This window comes from Orbicella franksi, chromosome 14 (genome assembly GCF_964199315.1).
Source record: "Orbicella franksi chromosome 14, jaOrbFran1.1, whole genome shotgun sequence".
Taxonomy (NCBI): Eukaryota; Metazoa; Cnidaria; class Anthozoa; order Scleractinia; family Merulinidae; genus Orbicella; species Orbicella franksi.
In genome coordinates, this window is record NC_138158.1 from 14455451 (window position 1) to 14474241 (window position 18791).

Sequence of the window (18791 nt, forward strand, 5' to 3'; positions counted from 1 at the left end):
AAAGGTTTTTGCGCCAGGCTAGGACCACGCGGGAAAATTATATCTTTGCAAGGGTTATTGGAATCCACAAAGAAAAATTGGGATAGCCAAGCATTTTTTCGAGATAATTAACCTTGAATCTCGACAAAAATGCTGGCATCAGCATTTTTCTGAAAAAAGAAGGAAAGGATATTTATTCACAGATTTCCTTAGAATTCGTCTTTACATACAGAAAAGCAACCACATTTACACAGATCTTAAAACTACATGGTAAATGGTAACATAAAAACCATTTTTGGAATGTTTTTGATGACAAAATCGTTTCAACAGCGCTTTTAGCGTCTCTTACAGCCTTCGTCTGGTTCAGCTAAAATACAGTGCAAATACGCTTTGCACACTACCAGAAACTAATCAAGTGATCAATAGGCATGCCACTTCCATTTCATAACATAAAGTGTAGGGGTAACCACGCGCTTTTTAAAGTTATTAATCTATTTTTGAACCCGTTACATCTTTTCCTGTCACCTAAACAGCAAGTAAAACGTTTGCGTATCTCGCACTTGTTTTGCGCGTGCACTACGCCATTTGCAGATACATCTTTATAGTTGGGTTTCAGTATAATTTTCGACAGATAATGGATAGCTTTGCAGCTGGAAGACGTTAACAGTTAGTGGTTGGCGATATCCTGCTATTTTGGTGTTCTTGGTTTACGTACAGGTTCATTAAACTTGATTTGGTCACCGTAGGAGAATTTTTGCTTTCATTTGAGTCGTGTACCTGGTAGAGTAGTTGATTGCGTCAAATGTCAACCCCAGCGCGTCCGTGGCGTTTACCATGCCTTATTTGATGCGGAGAACGTGTGCCCATTAACAAAAGTAGGCACCGTCCTTAACACATCCTGTTTATTTAGTCTGTCATATTCTTCGCTGCTTTAACAGTGTTGTTTAGACTTGTCGTTACGACTACTAGTTTATGGAATAATGTTTTCCTCAAAAACCCGTTTATGCCTAGATATAGTCTGAAACATTAATTCATGGTGTTTTAAAACACTTCATTTGTCTGAGCATATCATTTGAGTCGCTTGAGCTCCAGCATATGTTCTCTAGAATGACAAGTCACGCCTTCATTAGATGCTAATGCAGGGACAATCTTCCTTTTCCTCCGCAGTTTTAAGTTTTGTTGACGTCGCACTACCTTTATTGGAAAACGCTTAACGGAGACATAACATGACAGCCGATCACCTCGATATAAAAAGTGCAGCTTATTGCGAGTATCTTCGCGCAGAGTCATATGCGAATGTCAAAAGTGGAGCAAACTACGATTATACAGGAGAAAACTATGGACTAACTGCGAGTTGATATATAACGTTCGCTCTTCTGAGAGGAACTTTATTCAGCTAAAATTACAAACAACCTTTCAATGTCGACCGGACCTCTCTTAGCGATCATTCTGCTGTGTAAGTATATACCATATTTTCGATAATGTTTAGGACACTCTAGTGCTGTTCAAAGCGGCCAATTTATTTATTTTTTTTTTTTTTCTACTTGAAACTGAGTATTTATTAAATTGATTGCCTGGTTTTTGAATTCAAAAAATAGCGAGCCTGAATAGCGAGCCAGATGAAAACGGCAACTAATAGAGCTATTTTTTTTTTTTTTTTTTTTTTTTTCACCTGGTCAAGAAGTAAACTTTTTAATGAGGATCACCCAGCACTGCACGTTGCTGGCTCGTCAGAATTTTTGATTAATTTTTGACATCCTATTGACAGATTTTTTGACAGTTGGGTTTCTGTCTGTTTCTCGAGATTTCTACTTTGTTGTCACCAAACAACAAAATGTATACTGAATATCTAAAATTGGGCAATGGATTAAAATGTTTTGTTAGATTTCTCTTTGTAGCCAAAATAGGTATTTTTTCGCCCACTGACATCGTTTGATAAAGTTTTTGGGTTTCTGCATTTACAGCAATTTGCGCAAGTCGACTTGAGTGACAAAAAGAACCAAAAATAAGAGATGTTTTACTCGACCGCAAGTTCACTTTCGATCATATCGGCAAATATCGACATAGTAATGTATGCGAGGGTAATATGCTATCATATCTTTAACTTCAATCGTTCAGCGCTCACATGTCTATCTTTCATTGAAATTTAATCGCACTTCCTCGTTGTTTCAAAGTTCCTGTGTGAATACATGTATGGTTTATGTTTATTCTAGCGAGACTAAAGGAAAATGCTATACCATTATTTTTCAACATGCAGCTTTATTGCGCGTTCGCTTGGTTTTTTGTCAATTTTTTTTTTTTTTTTTTTTTCACATAGATTGTATAAAATGAAATCTTTTATCAGTTTTTGTCTGCAGGAAAACTTTTTTCAACCTTCGTTTGAATTTGAGAAAACTAAAAGATCGTCAAGTATTATTTGGCAGTTACCGGGCGGGTGACAAAGTTTTCTCCATACAAAACTTCCTTTTTTATAGCTTAAGAAATAACCAGAAAATAGTTCCGAGACATTACGTTCATCTTTTTTAACTAAACATTGCTTTTAAAAAAAAATAAATTGATCTTATGTCTTACTGGTTTTGATATTTTGAATTTTTTACGAGAAATTAGTGTGAAGAATGGATCGTATCAAGAACTAAGTTTAACTAAGCCATTGTTTCCAAAACGCTTGGTTAAAATTGAAATCCTTAAACCAGTTAATAATGCCGAGCTGCCTTAGATTTTTAGATCAGATTTGTTGTGTGTTGGCATTTTATCGTCAACAACACCAAAGAAAAAGTAGTTAAATGGAAGCTGGCACGATGGAAATTAGTTTACTATTCTGAACCAGGCGGTGTTGGACACGACTCGCAAAGCATGACGGGAGAAAATTTCCCTGGAGCTCATTTTCATCTGATCGCTGAACGGCAAACATCTCCACGCGCTGATGGTGATGTGGAAATATGACTTATAGGAGGTTCGTTCGCATCCGATGCTGATAGAAATCTGGAATGACATCCATATGAAATGTTCCGCGCGCCAAGTAATAGCTGTAGATGACTTCTGCTTGATTTACAAAGCCACCATTTTCAGTGCTAAACAGATGATTTTAGGAATCGAAGCTTCGCGGTTCGTCAAATCTCTACGGTTGAAAGATAAATTATTTCCGTTTCTGATCTCTTCGAATTCGATCTTAACTTGCCGGAATTGAACCTACCTTCGGCACTTTCCTTCTTAGATATCTCGACTTGTGTGTGAAGTGTATCAGTGTATCGCTGGCCAATAACATGGTTGTTGACAGATATTATGTTTTCGTTCGACGATACGAGAGCCGAGAAGTAAAACCTACGAAGAAAAGGGTTGAATAATTCGAAATCAAAGCAATGTTTTGTCCTTCAAAACTTGTGTAAAGCTTGATTAATCGAGTTTCGCCCCGCTGTATCTCCTTATTAACCAAAATGAATCATAAACAACTTGCGAATGAGCTATGGCTTTTCCAAAATAACAAAAATAATTTTGCAATAAATGGAATTAAAAAAATAGAAGCTTAACGGGAGAAGTAGGGTATGTTTTGCTTCAATGTAAGTGGTAAAAAATAATAATATTGTATTCGTCCCCTGTACCATGCAGGTCACACTTCCAGCAAATTCTTGTTCAACTTAGAAATCCAAGATTAAATATATACTGTGTGGATCTATTTTGTAGACAATGGGATAACACGATTTTGGTCTTGTTCAACTTCATTGAATGTGTTTAAAGTAAAAGGTCTACAAATGACTTTGCCTCAGGCATTGCCACTGGCAATATCAATGTTCAAACTGATGAGAGTTTGAGATTTCTCTTCGCCTAGTGCTTAGGTGTTGGATGTAACTTGTATCTGCTCCAAGTGTCCATTCCTGGGTTCTCATTACATGTGAGGCCATGTAAAAGGGAAATCAGGCTCAATAGAAAGAAGGCTTGGTTGAGTTACATGAAATGAATGCTTTGGACAAATAATATACCTCGTGCTATTTAAAGTGGTTGCAACTAAAATTGCAGATGGGAGATGTGAAAAAAAAAAAACTGACTTACATTTACTAGCAAATAATAATTCAATTCCAAAGTATGCTATTTTAACTGAATATTTGCAAAGTACTGACGAGCACAACAAAAAACCAGCAAAATAGCACAAAAGCCATGTTCTGGAAACAGCAGCCAATATTAAGTTCACTTATAAATTAGTAAACAGGAAGAATGTGAGTGATAGGCACGGTCAATTAGCAATTACTGAATTGCTCATGGTCCTGTGCCTTCATTGCAAGTCCTCATAGCACAACTTTGCTGAAGTTAAAGGTTCAATGTAACTTGTGTAAACTGACGGGAGCTCCTTACCCAGAACATTGCTATGCAGGTCATTTGAAATATCCCTTTAAGTCCCGATAGTGCCATATGACACAAAATGTTATAATAAGCTTAATATTTGGCCAATTCGTTTCAAATTTGGAGGCCAAGAGGATCTTTGAGAGATCTTCACATTGAAAGCATAAAATCATACCTCCCCCTCCTGAATCAGACTTGATTAACTACCCCTCAAGTTTTTGAAACTTTTACGCTTTACAATTTTATGGTCAAGTGAATATCTGATAAAAATCTGCACAGTCACCCAGAGCTGCAAATTAAGCTATTGTTTAGGGGTATACCCAGTACATACAAGGAATAATATTTTTGAACGTTTTCATTTTTTTTACTTTGTAGACTCCTCAATTCCATTTGTGACATCTTGTACGTCTGTTGTAGTGATTTAGGACATACCCCAAACAATACCTTTCAACTGATATATTACTTGTGGTCTTTCGATCTACTGTTATAATTTTAGAAAAATAAGGCTTTTCTCCGGGGCTTAAAGGGATATCTATCAGTTTAAAATTTATTATTTACTGCAAGTCCTGTGGTCAACAACACAGTGATCATGTACCGATATTAACATTTCCTAAATTGGCTGTTAAATATTTTGCCAAAAACAGTCTCCACAGCACTTCCTCATGTTGCCTCGTAAGACTGTGACCAACTGAATTCAGAATAATCTAGCATGTAGCTGTATCCTAGATCATCTATAGTAAGATGTTTTGACTCAGATAACTAAATTGTAACAACCTTTTCAAATACAAGCAGATGCACTATATTGGACACTTTCAGTGGCTCTTAAAACTTGGGATTGCCATGCAGCTTTCTAAGTAGTCACTTGCATTATGTCATGATGTATTCTGTTTTGGTCTATTCCATTCTAAATTTGATATCCTAAACAGCAGCATGCCGTAGCTTTCCTTGTTAGATCATTTGAGGGGAGGTGGATAAATTTAGTTCTTGGGAAGTATAGCAAAGTTAATTCCAAGCCCATAGTCTTTTAAAATCCCGGCGGGTAATTCAGCATTTGATTCAAACACATTGGCTGGTTCTGCTCCAGGTGGGTTGACAATTATGCGTAACTATACACATGAAACACTTATTATTTATTGATGTATAGTCTCCCACTACTACCAACATTCAAAGGAAAACAAACATAAAGAAGTGGGAGATCAAACATAATCAGCCATAGACGACTGAACGATAACATCCGATCCAAGAGTAGTAAATTTCTGTTAGAGATAACAATTCAAGACAGGCAGTGATCATGATAGTGAAAATTCACTGTAAATGAGATGATATCTTTAATGGACCAGCATCCAAAGCAGGATCCAAAATCTTGAACATCGGCCAAACAAACGGATGGCATACGCACTACAAAAAAAAAAAAAAAAAAACATAACAAGAAAACATTAAGATGTAAAGGGAACAACCCGAGCCACAAAATAACAAGGGTAGAAATCACACAATCACTCCCGCGAGATACCGCGAACATCTGACAAATCAAGGAAAATACCCCAACTTCAAGTCCGATTTTGACCGTTAAAATGGCGGGGCCCGCCTGGGACCGCCGGACTTTTCTTGAAGTTCAACTCTCGAACTAAAGTTTCACGCAAAAAGAATTCACAATACTGATCCCTGTTACCCTGCAAGCGACCAAAAGAATATCCATGTCAAGCGCCTGTGGTAAACAAACGTTTTCAACATAGCATGATTTCCATTGACTAGTTCTGATGCAAAAATAGCTTACCTGCACTTGAGGCTTGGCAAATAACTGGTCTAGATATTACACTAGCAGCTCCTAGAAAAGGTTCGTTTGATTCTCATGATGAGTGCAGAAATCGGTCGAGAAACGACAACTACTCTCCATTCGGAAAGAAAAATGTGTCCGCCATTGCTCCGGCTGAGACGACATATAATTGGTCGAATACTGTCACGTGAACCGTGTCCACACCGCCTGATTCTGAAGTAACAAGTTAAGTGTCATTGTCTGAGAAAGTGTTCCATGGGCCAAAAGTTGAGGTCAGCCGATTTGGCTGAAGCTTTGCACAGAAGTTGGGTGCAATGAAATATTTCAAAAGCCAATTTGGCTCACTTCTCTGTCTTTCTGTTTAGGAGTTTAAAGGGGGGGGGGGTTCTCATTTTTTGCCCCCTGAGCACCAAAAACCTAGCCTTCTAGGGGACATTTTGAAAGTGCCATAAAGCCCAATTGGTAAATTGTGCTTCCAAATGAATTTGACCATGAACTCTACTATAATAGAGCTTTCATTCCATGCATGTAACTTTGTCATTGAGGTATTGGACAGAGAGGAGCCTGGGGCTAGAGTTCGGCAAAAATTGATGTCAAAATTACGACCCAAAATTGCCATTTTTCAAAAAATCAGTGTATCTACCTGCCTTCTTGCATAACTTCCGTACCTATACCATTATTTACTTCAGTGGCCCAGCTATCAAAATCAGTTGAGTAAAATTTGGCTTATCAAAGTTTGTTGAATTTTTGCCACAAACACTCCATGCCCCTCTAAGGCCACTCAAAATGGAATTTTGAGCATAATTCATGCCATAAACAAACCAAATTGCTGACATGAAGCCCTTATTCTGTATCTGGTGAGTGAAAATGAATTGTTAAAGCCAAATCAGTTTCATTGTTCAGAAATACTGTGATTCTTATCTTACAATTGCTCTTAAAAGGCTTTGATTAGCACAACAAACACCCTGATTTAGCAAAACAAGGGTTAATGTATTCTTTCAAAACTTAGTACCCATCAAACAGCACAAATGATGAAGGGCTTACCTAGATATAACGATCCTTTTAAACGATGCTTGAATTTTTCATTGAGCTGAACTTTTGTGATATTTGAGCAATGGTTTTCTTATAGTCATACGTGATCATGCAGGGTAGTCGCTTACGAGAAGCGGTCTCTATGACAGAGTCGACTGTACTAGGTTTTCAAAGAAAAAATTCATCCTTTTTTCGTTCAATCAAGGGCCTTTTAAGGTTACAGTATACCTTCAGGGGTGTCTCGCGCGCAAGCGATGTAGCGCGTGCAGTTTAAGCTGTAGATACCTAAACCCCTATATCAAACTAAAGCTTATAGCGCTGGCTATCAAACTATACCAACAATTTTGAAAGAGAATGAGTTGTCGAATTTTTCACGACCACTAAATGCGAGCGCCCGAATCACCTTTCGAAAGCTACAAGCCAAAGCGAATTTTGTTTTTCGCCAATTTAATTTTTCCCTCGGTTTCAGGGCCCAAAGCGCTTAAAAAAGGTGTCTGCGTTTTGGCATATTCAATTGCAGTAAAAAGTTACAGAACATTTTCGAAATAGGATTAAAAAAATGTGGAGTGATCGTACAAAAATCGCTCTCGAAGATAAAGTATTTCGAAATTAACAATTCCCAGACACTTTTTGTAGTTTATATGTTAAACTAGCCACTGTCCAAATTTAAGAGCAATTGAACAAATTCCCTTTGAGTTATAACTCTTTAAAGTGTCTGCTTCAAGTGAAAAAATTTATTCGAGAAAACAGCGCTAAGAAAACTTTTCTGCTTCGCAAACAAACTCCGCCCACAAACGCCTTCAACTGGGTTCTCAGATAACTAAGCCAATCAGTGCAGGGAAAGTTTAGTACCGTTAACCTCCTGGTGAAATTTACGCGCGAATCTCTAAAAAACTCTTGTGTTTCGCAATGCGCTCAAGGAGCCGAAGGCAGAGAGATAATTTTTCTGTAGCTCGATTTTTCTTGAAGCTGGTCTGGTAAAATGGGGAAGACTGAAAAGGATACGAACGCTAGAGTGGCTGAGCGAAGGAAACAAACAAAAGAAAGCGCGGAGAGCAATTGTGTGTGGGCAACTGTGCATGGATAATATTTCAAATGGTCTCAATGAGTCCGACGATTCGTCGATATCGGACTCATCAGAAGAGTCTCTGTCAGGATCCCTGTTATTGCTGTCAAGTTCCGAAAGTTTTACAGAACCTTTCTTTTCTCTTACCACGAATATTTGCCCGCCTTATACGATAACTATAGCTTCATCCGCGTGGCAAACTTTCGCCTGTTCACTCATTGATGAGTTTTCATTCGTTCTTCGCTGTTTTCGCTTTGTTCGAACTGGTCCATGGTTAAAACGTGGTCTATGTTTGCTTATAACTTAATAGAGACACACCTAATACCAAAAATGCTGGGTGGTCAGAACAACAATGCTGATCAACTGAGTAGTCAATTCGTGACATCCATATAGGTAATTTCCGCGAAAATCGTCTCGGTTGATTGCATACGCGCCATAGGGCTGTCAATCAAGAGGTAAACTTTTACGTCCGGTGAAAACGTAAAACCGCTATTTCTCCGCCAATATTTAGCCTTTTTCAAAATTTTTTTCAGAAATTAGAGATTATTCTTCGACCACTATTTTGACCCAAAAATCCAAATTTGAAGAAAATTGCCGACCCGAAGGTATACTGTAACCTTAAGAGCAATTGCACTGTAAGGGTCGGGGTAATTCTAAACAGTCAAACTGATTTGGCTTTAACAATTCATTTCCTTTTACCAAATACAGAATAAGGGCTTCATGTCAACAGTTTGGTTTGTTTATGGCATGAATTATGCTCAAAATTCCATTTTTAATAGCCTTAGAGGGGCATGGAGTGTGGCAAAAATTCAACAAACTTTGATAAGCCAAATTTTTCTCAACTGATTTTGATAGCTGGGTCACTAAAGTAAATAATGGTATAGGTACGGAAGTTATGCAAGAAGGCAGGTAGATATACTGATTTTTTGAAAAATGGCAATTTTGGGTCGTAATTTTGACATCAGTTTTTGCCAAACTCTAGCCCCAGGCTCCTCTCTGTCCAGTACCTCAAGGACAAAGTTACATGTATGAAATGAAAGCTCTATTATAGTAGAGTTCATGGTCAAATTCATTTGGAAGCACAATTTACCAATTGAGCTTTATGGCACTTTCAAAATGTCCCCTGGAAGACTAGGTTTTGGTGCTCAAAGGGCAAAAAATGGGACTCCTCTTGAAACTCCAAAACTAAAAGTCAGAGAAGTGAGCCAAATTGGCTTTTGAAATATCTCATTACACCCAACTTCTGTGCAAAGTTTCAGCCAAATAGGTTGACCACAACTTTTGACCCTTGCAACACTTTCTCAGACGATGACACTTAAGTCAGCTTAGGTTTAAAATATTGTAATTCTTAATCTAGGTTATTCGTTACTACTAGACAATCTTAATCATGATCACGTCAGTGTGAAGACAGGGCTTCACGGAATCTGTATTGATGTTATTGGACAAATCTATTTCTCTTCTTTGGAGAACGAATATTTCTCGCGAAATAATTTTCTGTCAAATGGGAAATGAAGAGCCGGCAACCTGGTCACCGTAAAACAACGTCGACTGCAAAGACTGTTGTCTAGCAGCAAAAAGATCGACCTTTTTCAATCGTATACGGCCAATAACTATTTTACTGTTGTATTTCTGATAATTAGCAGTGGTGTCAGAAATAATGACGATAACACTTAGTTGTAGGCTTTCTTACTGTAACTGATGTAATCTAACTTTTATAAAATATTACAGCATCTATCACCTTGCTACTGCGAAGCACCGGTATCATATCACATGCAGGTAATTATAATATCTAGAATATTATGTGGCAGTAGCGCCGAGAAATAATATTACTACCCTGCTAAGAATAAAGTTCTACTTGCGATTGCGTAGAAGAGACAAGCATTCAAGACACGGTATTGAGGAACAAATATTATGCAATTGATGCATTGTACCAAGTCACATGCAGGTAACTGTAATATCTAGAAAAGTATGCGGCGATAGCGCCGAGAAAAATGCACTACTCTGTTAAGGATAAAGTTCTAAAATCTTACGCAAGCGATGCAACGATGCAAGATTGATAAAAAAGAGCCACAGGGCAAAATAAGAATCGTTATTTTATTTTATTTTTTGTAGATTTTCAGTGGCTTGCTATATAGGGAAGGGCTGGATGTTTATTTTCTAGTCAAAATAGTAGAGGCAACTACGTTTGCGTGATCACAAAAAACAGTACAGATTTCAAATTGAAACTTTAATGCTACACCACACTGATAGAAATTCATGTACTTGATTAAGGTAGTAGCGAAGTATTTCAGTGAAGAGATGTTAAAGACGCAACGCCGGGGTTTCACCAAAGAAAAAGCTGAAATGCCAACCCGAACACATAGGATACATGTGCCAAACGATAAAAAAGTGTGATTTTGATATGATTATAACTGATAGGTATGTTTCTATTTAAAGTTGATGGCTGTACAAATTACACAGTTCTAAATGAAACAGACCGCGCTCAAGGAAGTACATCGTCACCGCATTCAAGATCCGATAACAACCTGGTAACTGGTTGGTATCGTTTCCAAGGAGCTGCTGGTGATCGGATGCCGGACAAATGTGTTCTTTTATGGAGCTGCGGTACTAGACATCCAGGTTGGCTCAATGGTACACACCCAACTGTCGCCGAAGGTGTGGTGAAACGTAAAGTCTGTTTTACCCAGCGAAATTTTTGCTGTAACTGGAGTCACAACATTACAGTGAAGAACTGTAGTAGATATTACGTGTATAGGTTAATGAACACGTCTCAGATTAGTGCAAGGCGTCACCTCAGGTATTGCGGTAACGCCGATGATGGTAAGTTGCATTGATAAGTTGTTATTAGCTAACTCTGAGTTATTTCGTTAGCCTATCATCTCCTTAAAGGTTCTTTTTCTTCTCGTGGTTTTCCGTAATGATATTGGCGTCTCCACAACAATACAAGGAATTAACGAAAGTTGTGATTTTCCTAAGGAAATGTCGCAAATCAGCATTATTATATAAACGGTGGCAGAACTGAATTCGTAGACAATTGTTCTTGGGGTTAATTTTTCTTCAACCCGCAATGTCAAGGATTAAACAAGTTTACCAGACAACACAGACAGCACAAGAAGACTCAACTTTACATTTTGCAGCAACTTAGTTTTTTTAAAATTACCACTTGATGTCTGCAATAATTTTTGGTCGAAGAGTTCAGAAGACTTTCCCCGTCTGTGTTCTAAACGTACAGAATATTTGTGTTTGATCTGCACCAACAACGCAATGCTGGTTTTTGCTTGTTTGATATTTACAGGACAACGCGTTACGTAACTGCGACAGTTGCACTAAATGGAAACTTTCTTGTTTGCTTTCTGGGTTAGAGTTTATTTGATTAAGCCAACATAATTTGCTATATCACACTAACACGAGTTTAAAGGGTTCTAGTCAGCCACACCTTTGTTTCTGTTTACCTGCGAGAGTTAAGCTATTATATTTTATTAAGAGCGTGTCGAAATCAAAGAAATCACTATGAAACTACTAAAGATAATTAAACATACTTTCAAGAACACAACTTAAGGTATCAGCCAGCCTACCGGGGCCGTCTGCGCGCGGATCGTTCTAGCGCTCTTGTTTCAACACAAACCCCTATAAACCGTATATTTTTTGAAAGCTGAATAATCATGATTACAGCTAATTCCCTTTAAAAGGTATAAAACTTTAATGCGCTAAAAAAATGAGGAGCTCACCAAAAACAAACGGAAGAAAACGATTAACACGGCTTTCGTTTGTTCACACGTTTGCCTAAAAAACCGTGTCTCAGATTTCTGGAATGTGCGTTCGTTTTATTTTTACAAGCAAATATATTCGGGGATGAGAAATTATTGCCACCACCAGTGGAAAATAGGCTATAACTATGAAATAAAAAAAAAAAAATGAATTAAAATTCGCAGCCACGGCTTTGTAGGTAAGCTATCTGAAAACAATTTGGCCGAATTTCAGCCAAATTGGTCCAGGGGCTGCCGACTTGGAGTTCAAAATGCATGCACAATTCGCCCAAATTTTCATATCGAGAAACAAGGAAAACTAGAATTTCGACCGCAATGAGATTAGCGACACCTAGGCGTCAAGCAAATAAAGTGTTGATCGATAAAAGAAAGTATCAGTTTTCTTGAACAATAGTAGTTTGACAGGTAACAGGAAACAGACAAAGGCACATTCTCCTGCAGTTCAACGTCCCCGTGACAGAATCGACATGAAACTGACTCATGAAGCTTTTCTTGCAGGTTTTCTCCAGAGACAATGGTTCGACCATTCAACTTTTCCCACGATCCAACATCTTCTTGTTCTTCTTCGGCTTCTTCTAACCGAATTTTAGAACGGCTTGCGCTCATTTCAACCGACTGCTTTTCACTTGTATCCGGTCTCCGTTCATGTTCTTCGATTTCTTGAAGCCATTCGTCTTGGTTGAAGAAAGAACCTTTGTCGCTCGAAGTGAGGTCTGCTGCCGATTCACAGCTTATTGCTTTCTTCCCTTTCTTTGGTCTTGGCTTTGACGAAGAAAAGGGACACGATCTTTTTTTCTTTTTCGAAGACATTCATAGATTTCTCAAGACGACAACTTTGAGAGCTTCCAAGATGGCGAATCGCGTGTGTTTTGTGAAACACAAACACACTTGTGCTTAGCCGTCACGTACCTCTCCTTATTTGACAACGCCATGACAAGAGTTGTCAGCGGCTAATTAGAATAATTAAGATGGCAAAATTGTTTTCGCTTAATAACTTCCCGTTCGAATAACATTTTTTTGTGGATTTTTTTTTTTTTTAACGAAAGCTATTCCTAAGATTTATCGAATCATATAAAAATCCAAAATTATGCAAAACAGTCAATTTTGGGTTCATGGGCTGATACCTTAAAGTAAAGCTAGAAGATTTCGCTTCACCATGCAATATCAATAATTTTGGTGGCGTAGAAAATAAAGGAGGCTGACAAGGAGGCACCGAAGAGGAAAATAATGGGGTAGAGAGTCAAAAATTCATTCATCCTTAGATGGACTGTGTTTTGGTTCCACGGTTCGTCCACTCTATATTTTTATTTACTCTTTCGTTTCCAAGTACTGAAAGGGTCCAATCGCCTTTTTTTCTTGAATGTTTCATAGTTAAATATTCCCTTACACCGAAAATGAAATAGAGCTTCCGTTTTTATTTTCGTTTTTCTTTTTTCGGTTTACGCACAATCTAGAACAACAAAACGAAAATCAACTTTGGAAATTTGTCAGCTTCATCCTTTTTCGTTTTATCTGCGAAGTAACACGAAAAAGGGAAAAACGAAATGCAACTTCTGTTTCATCGCTTATCGATTTGTGAAAAAGCTAACCGTAAAACAAACAAACAAAAATAAATAAATAAATAAAATGAACTCCGTTTACAGTTTTCCGTTGTGAGACCTGTTATTTTCTTTGTAAATCACATGGAATCTGACTGAGGGACCAGCGCGGACGAGAGTGAGAATAGACAGTACTGAATTTATCACGAATAGAGATATGTTTACTCTTCCATTCAGCAAATACTGTGTTGTTTTACTAAGTTGCAGTGGTTATCAATAAGGATTGCTGATCTTCGAGTCAGGATTTCGAATTAAATCTGGATTGAGTCAGGTTTAGACCTTTTAAAAGCGATTTTCAAAGCTGTTTTGATCTCCATTCACAGAAGGCACTCACATTAAGTTAAAGAAAGAATATGAAAGACAACGCACGTCTCTTAGGTCGTTGGCTGTCATTTTAAATTTTAATTACGCGGTCGCTGCAAAGTCTGAAGCCCAAAAAACATCGCGTGTGGAACGGCCGATAGAATTCGGAGATTCTGGAGCATCTGACCTTACACCGAGAGTAACAAAGTAGAGTTCCTACATAACAAGTCCATCTTTCGTTTCTGCTTTTATGTGAGATCAGACCAGCCCTTTTCAATTTATTTTCCTATCGAAAACTAATTTCACGTCTGTAGATCTCTTCAGTGTGTCTGTCGTTGCCGAGCTTTTCTCAGCTTGATAGCAATGTTAAGAGGCTGTCTCTATAAGAACCGACCACTGATTTTACTTCGAAAATTCGATTTTTCTCATAAGCTGGGATTTCGAAGCTCTTACCTAGTCAATCACTAAAATGAGTTTTGTTTCATTAAAAATTCCAATTGAAGTTTTCTAGGATTGATTGAAGTTCGGGAAGCCAAGGAAGGATTGATAAATGCCACGGCCATTTTGTGTTTACAGATTTAGTTCCCAATCTTCTCGTGAGTATTTATGTGTGCCGAGAGTTGTCCAAAAGAGTGCTTCTACAAACCTTTCAAGAGCAGTCTACATGATTAAACCGGCTTCGAGGAAAACAATGGTCAGTAATACAAAGAACATCGAAGTGTGTGACGGTCACGCTCGACACAGATGAGGAATGCATAAATCTACTTTATATACAAACCTACGGTTGGAAGAAAAAGGTGGCAGTTTTAATGCTACCTAGGTTTCAAGGATCGCTGCAAAAGACCAAAACTTTAACCTTGAAGCCAGGTAAGAAATTTACGGGAATTTATCGGAGCACTTTACGAAGGCGAGTGTGTTAGTTACTCACTGGAATATTTTCAAAATTTCCTGAACTTTAAGCGGTCGTTAGTTTTGAAAACATAGTGGGCAGAAAAATTTTATTATTGTTTTAAATTAAGGGCCACTTATACTTTCTATTCATGTAGTTCAGCAGTTTCAAACAGGTGCCACATTTTTAAAACGTGCCTTCCAAGTAGAGCTATTTTCGCGTTTGGTTCAAAACTCGATTTAACGGGTAAAAAATCTTCTTTTAACCGTTGAAGGAACAACATTGAATTGTAATTGCAACATGGCTAAACAAACTGCTATGATATATCTATAGTTGAAAAAAAGAATTGGGACTTTTGTGCGAATATTATTTTTTTTTAGAGCGCCGGCAATATGTGCTATTTTTCCAGTTTCGGCGGGCATGAAACTTGTGTCGAGCGGACCGAACTTCAATCAATCCTAGAAAACTTCAATTGGAATTTTTAATGAAACAAAACTCATTTTAGTGATTGACTAGGTAAGGGCTTTGAAATCCCAGCTTATGAGAAAAATCGAATTTTCGAAGTAAAATCAGTGGTCGGTTCTTACAGAGACAGCCTCTTAATAATCGTCGTAGTCGGAGACCTTCGCCATCGTGGTTCACGTTCTCGTAACGACAACCGGAAATACGTTTAATTACGTTCACAGGCTAACGTTTTCCAGAATCGAAAACACAGGATTTGGTCATTGCATGTGTTTATCTTGGAGACTGGACTGGTAACAAATGTACCATTCCATTTTCTGTTTAAGCGTACGGTTTGTTTAGTGATTTTCAGGTCATCGTCATAGTTTGCGTAAACTCCTTAATTATGACCTTCGACGCGAATCAACTAAATGTGAAACATGTATTAAGAATGTGAAGGTGAATTAATCAACATGACACGAGCGTGGGACAAGGAAAACTTCTGAGTCCCCGACAGGAATCGAACCCATGACCTCCCGAACACCGGGCGGGCGCTCTTTCCACTGAGCTACGAGAACTCATGGAGAGCAAGGTCATTTAACTGAGTCCATATATGATAGGTGAGTTCTCGTAGCTCAATGTTCGGGAGGTCATGGGTTCGATTCCTGTCGGGGACTCAGAATTTTTCTTTGTCCCACGCTCGTGTCATGTTGATTAATTCACCTTCACATTTCATTACCGAGCTTAAAATTCACCATCTTTATTAACTCATGTATTAAGAATGTTTTTCGCCGAAGTAAGAAAGCTAGAAAGACGGTTCGTACCACTAACCTGACAGCTTGTGTGCCATCGTGTGACCTTCATTTAAAGTCGGAAACGGGAACCAACCAGCTAGTATCTGGGAATCAGTTGCAATCGGCAAAGAACCCACACACTAATCGAAAAGAGTAGGGGACGTAGTTCCCGGTGTGGTGGTCTATCTCTCATCTGATGGTTAAATGCTCGGAGATATTAGCTGTATAAGCTACTCTGAAATCCGAGGGTAAATAAAGTGATGTATGTATGTATATATGTATGCATGTATGTGTGTATGTATGTGTGTATGTGTGTGTGTGTGTGTGTATGTATGTATCTATATGTAAGCAATCGTCAGTAGAGTGATAGAGATTTATTCATGGAAAATGCGAGTGTACGATTTTTATTCCCGAGCTGAGTAGTATTAGAAAACGAACGAGTGAGCGCAGCGAATGAGTGAGTTGATACATATATCAACGAAGTCAATAAAAATCGTACAAAGCATTTTCCATGCTGTAATGTGTTTATTTCATAGGTACTGAGTTTTTTCGTGTAATGTTTGGTAGACAAGTTGCAAAAATGGGGCGATGAAAAGCATAAAAGATAGTTTAAAGTTAAAATCGCTCAACAACAACTAAGTTAATGAAAGCTTATAAAATTTACAACATTTGCTGTGTTCATCATATATCGATAAAGTCAAATGCCTTTTATTAAAGGAAGCCATGCCAATAAACTGCGTAATGTTATGAAAATTAGTCGGTATTTAGTTATCCTCAGAGTCACTTTCCTGTTCTAAAGGCTTAATTAATTCAAACGTCTCCATCTCACCGCTTCGGGATTAGACGGATTTGTGGCAAGTGTCGGAGACTGATTTACTGTATTGATGTGAATGGAAAAATTACCACCTTGAAAAAAAATTGTAAACAAAATTAACCGCGACAGGATCTCTTTCAGTTCCGTCGGTCGCAAACATTTTCGATGTTACAGCCGTGACATCACTGTAGTCTGGTTCAGTTCTAGTTTTTGTCTGTCTTTCGTTAAACTCCAAGTACTCCACTCCATTTGCCGTTTTGTGTAACTTTACATCTCCCCAGCACATATCACGATGTCCTTTGCACCCACGGAGTCCAAAGTAAAGAGTGTTGTTTAGCCAGTCTGTTTAAAAGACTAGTGCCTCGGGACTACACATACCGAGCAAACCTTTGTCGTACAATACCTTTAACTCTTCGCTACCGATGTGTCGGGTTCATTCCCTTTTTCTTGCTTCTTTAGCTGTTTTTGCTTGGATTGAAGAACTTTTCTGGCTTTATCAAAGACCAAGTCAAGTTGGCTCGTCCTCGGTGCCATCTTTAGTGCGGAAGGAGATGATAAATTGGCTAATGTATTCCTTCAGCTCAACGGCTGAAATTTCTTCAATTTTCCTGTCAACGTCCTTCGTTTTCAAAAATCTTTCAAGCAATCTTACGTCTCGTTCAGTGGGGGTTTTGTGCAACGGCTCTCGGATGACGTTCGCTTCAGTACATACCTCTTACTAACCGAGTTCGAGGGCCGTGCTGTAAGTTACGCACCGAGTAAGTTATGGCCCGCGCGCTTCGCGCTTGGGCCATAAATCGATGGGGAAGAACGAGGATCCATAACTTACAATACGGACCGAGAAGGCGAGGTTAGTAAGATATTTATTATATCTCTCCTGTGTGTCTGACGGGCTCGGGAACGATTTCTATTCACGCCGAACGGCTTCAGATTTATGACGCACTTCGAAAGCAAAATGACTCAATTTGAAATCGTTTTTAAGTGACTCTTAAGTCGTTAGCAGGTTTTAATCACAATTTCAGAAGTAAAAGAAAGTTTTAAACTTTTAATTGCTAAAAAAGTTAAGGGTCCCTGTCCATAAATATGGAAAATAACTCGGCAAGGGTTGAAAATTCGATTTCGCTCATATTATTACGGTAGATAGGCTAGGGCATGACAAAAACTACTGGATAGTTTCTTTGGCAAAATATCCTTTTATTTCAAAGAAATCTGCAAATTACCAAATTCCGTTAAAATCGTCATTTGACGCACCATTTTATTAAACATGTTTGAGAGTCTCGCATGCAAAACCACATCATTCTTCTGTCTTTAAAACACTCAAATATTTTTGCGCAATGTTTAATTGTGTACTGGGTTGATTTTAGGGAATGTTGTGGTTTTTGCTGGGTGCAAAATAATTAAATTTCGAAGACATGTATTTGATTCACTTAAAAGTACTTTGTAAATATAATTGATTTTCACCATGTGCGAAACCTTCAAATGGATTAAGCTTCTGATGGTTGAATCGCAGAAGGATGGTCTACAGATTCCTGTAAAAGTTTCATTGGGCAAATGATTATGAGCGACGCGAGAGCTTTTCAAAATACGTTAAAAATGCAGATATTTGGCCATCCGTCGTCAAATTTCAATTTACGGGTTAGACATATATTTTAGCATGCGCCACATGTCTTGAGCTATATTAAGTTGAAACAGACACAGAGCTGATAATTTCGAAATGTTCTAACCTTATTTGCAGGTCCAAAAGCCGATTTATATTTGACGTGTTTCTGTCACTATTCGTCGCACATAAAGCAGAAGTTTACTTTTGTTTACACAACGTCCGATGTACATCGCTAACTGTCAACTTATTTAATGTTCGAATACCATGAATCTATGACCCTCTTTCGACACATACGATCACCACTGCATCTAAGTCAAAAACGGCTAAGTGATTTGTAGATTGTTGCTTGCTTGCACTACGCCAAAATATTACGTTTGATCATCGTTTGATCTATTGCTG

At 38.1% G+C, this 18791-nt stretch overlaps 1 protein-coding gene across 1 annotated transcript in view; it reads left to right on the top strand.

The window, feature by feature from the left end:
- Positions 1–516: 516 nt before the first annotated feature.
- LOC145467415 (oncoprotein-induced transcript 3 protein-like) overlaps positions 517–18791 on the top strand; it is a 52194-nt gene continuing 33919 nt past the window's right edge. The window contains exons 1-3 of the mRNA XM_081450972.1: positions 517–1435; positions 9915–9962; positions 10623–11006. Coding sequence (XP_081307098.1) covers positions 1399–1435; positions 9915–9962; positions 10623–11006 — 469 coding nt within the window. The 5' untranslated portion in view covers positions 517–1398. The remainder of the gene's footprint in view (positions 1436–9914; positions 9963–10622; positions 11007–18791) is intronic.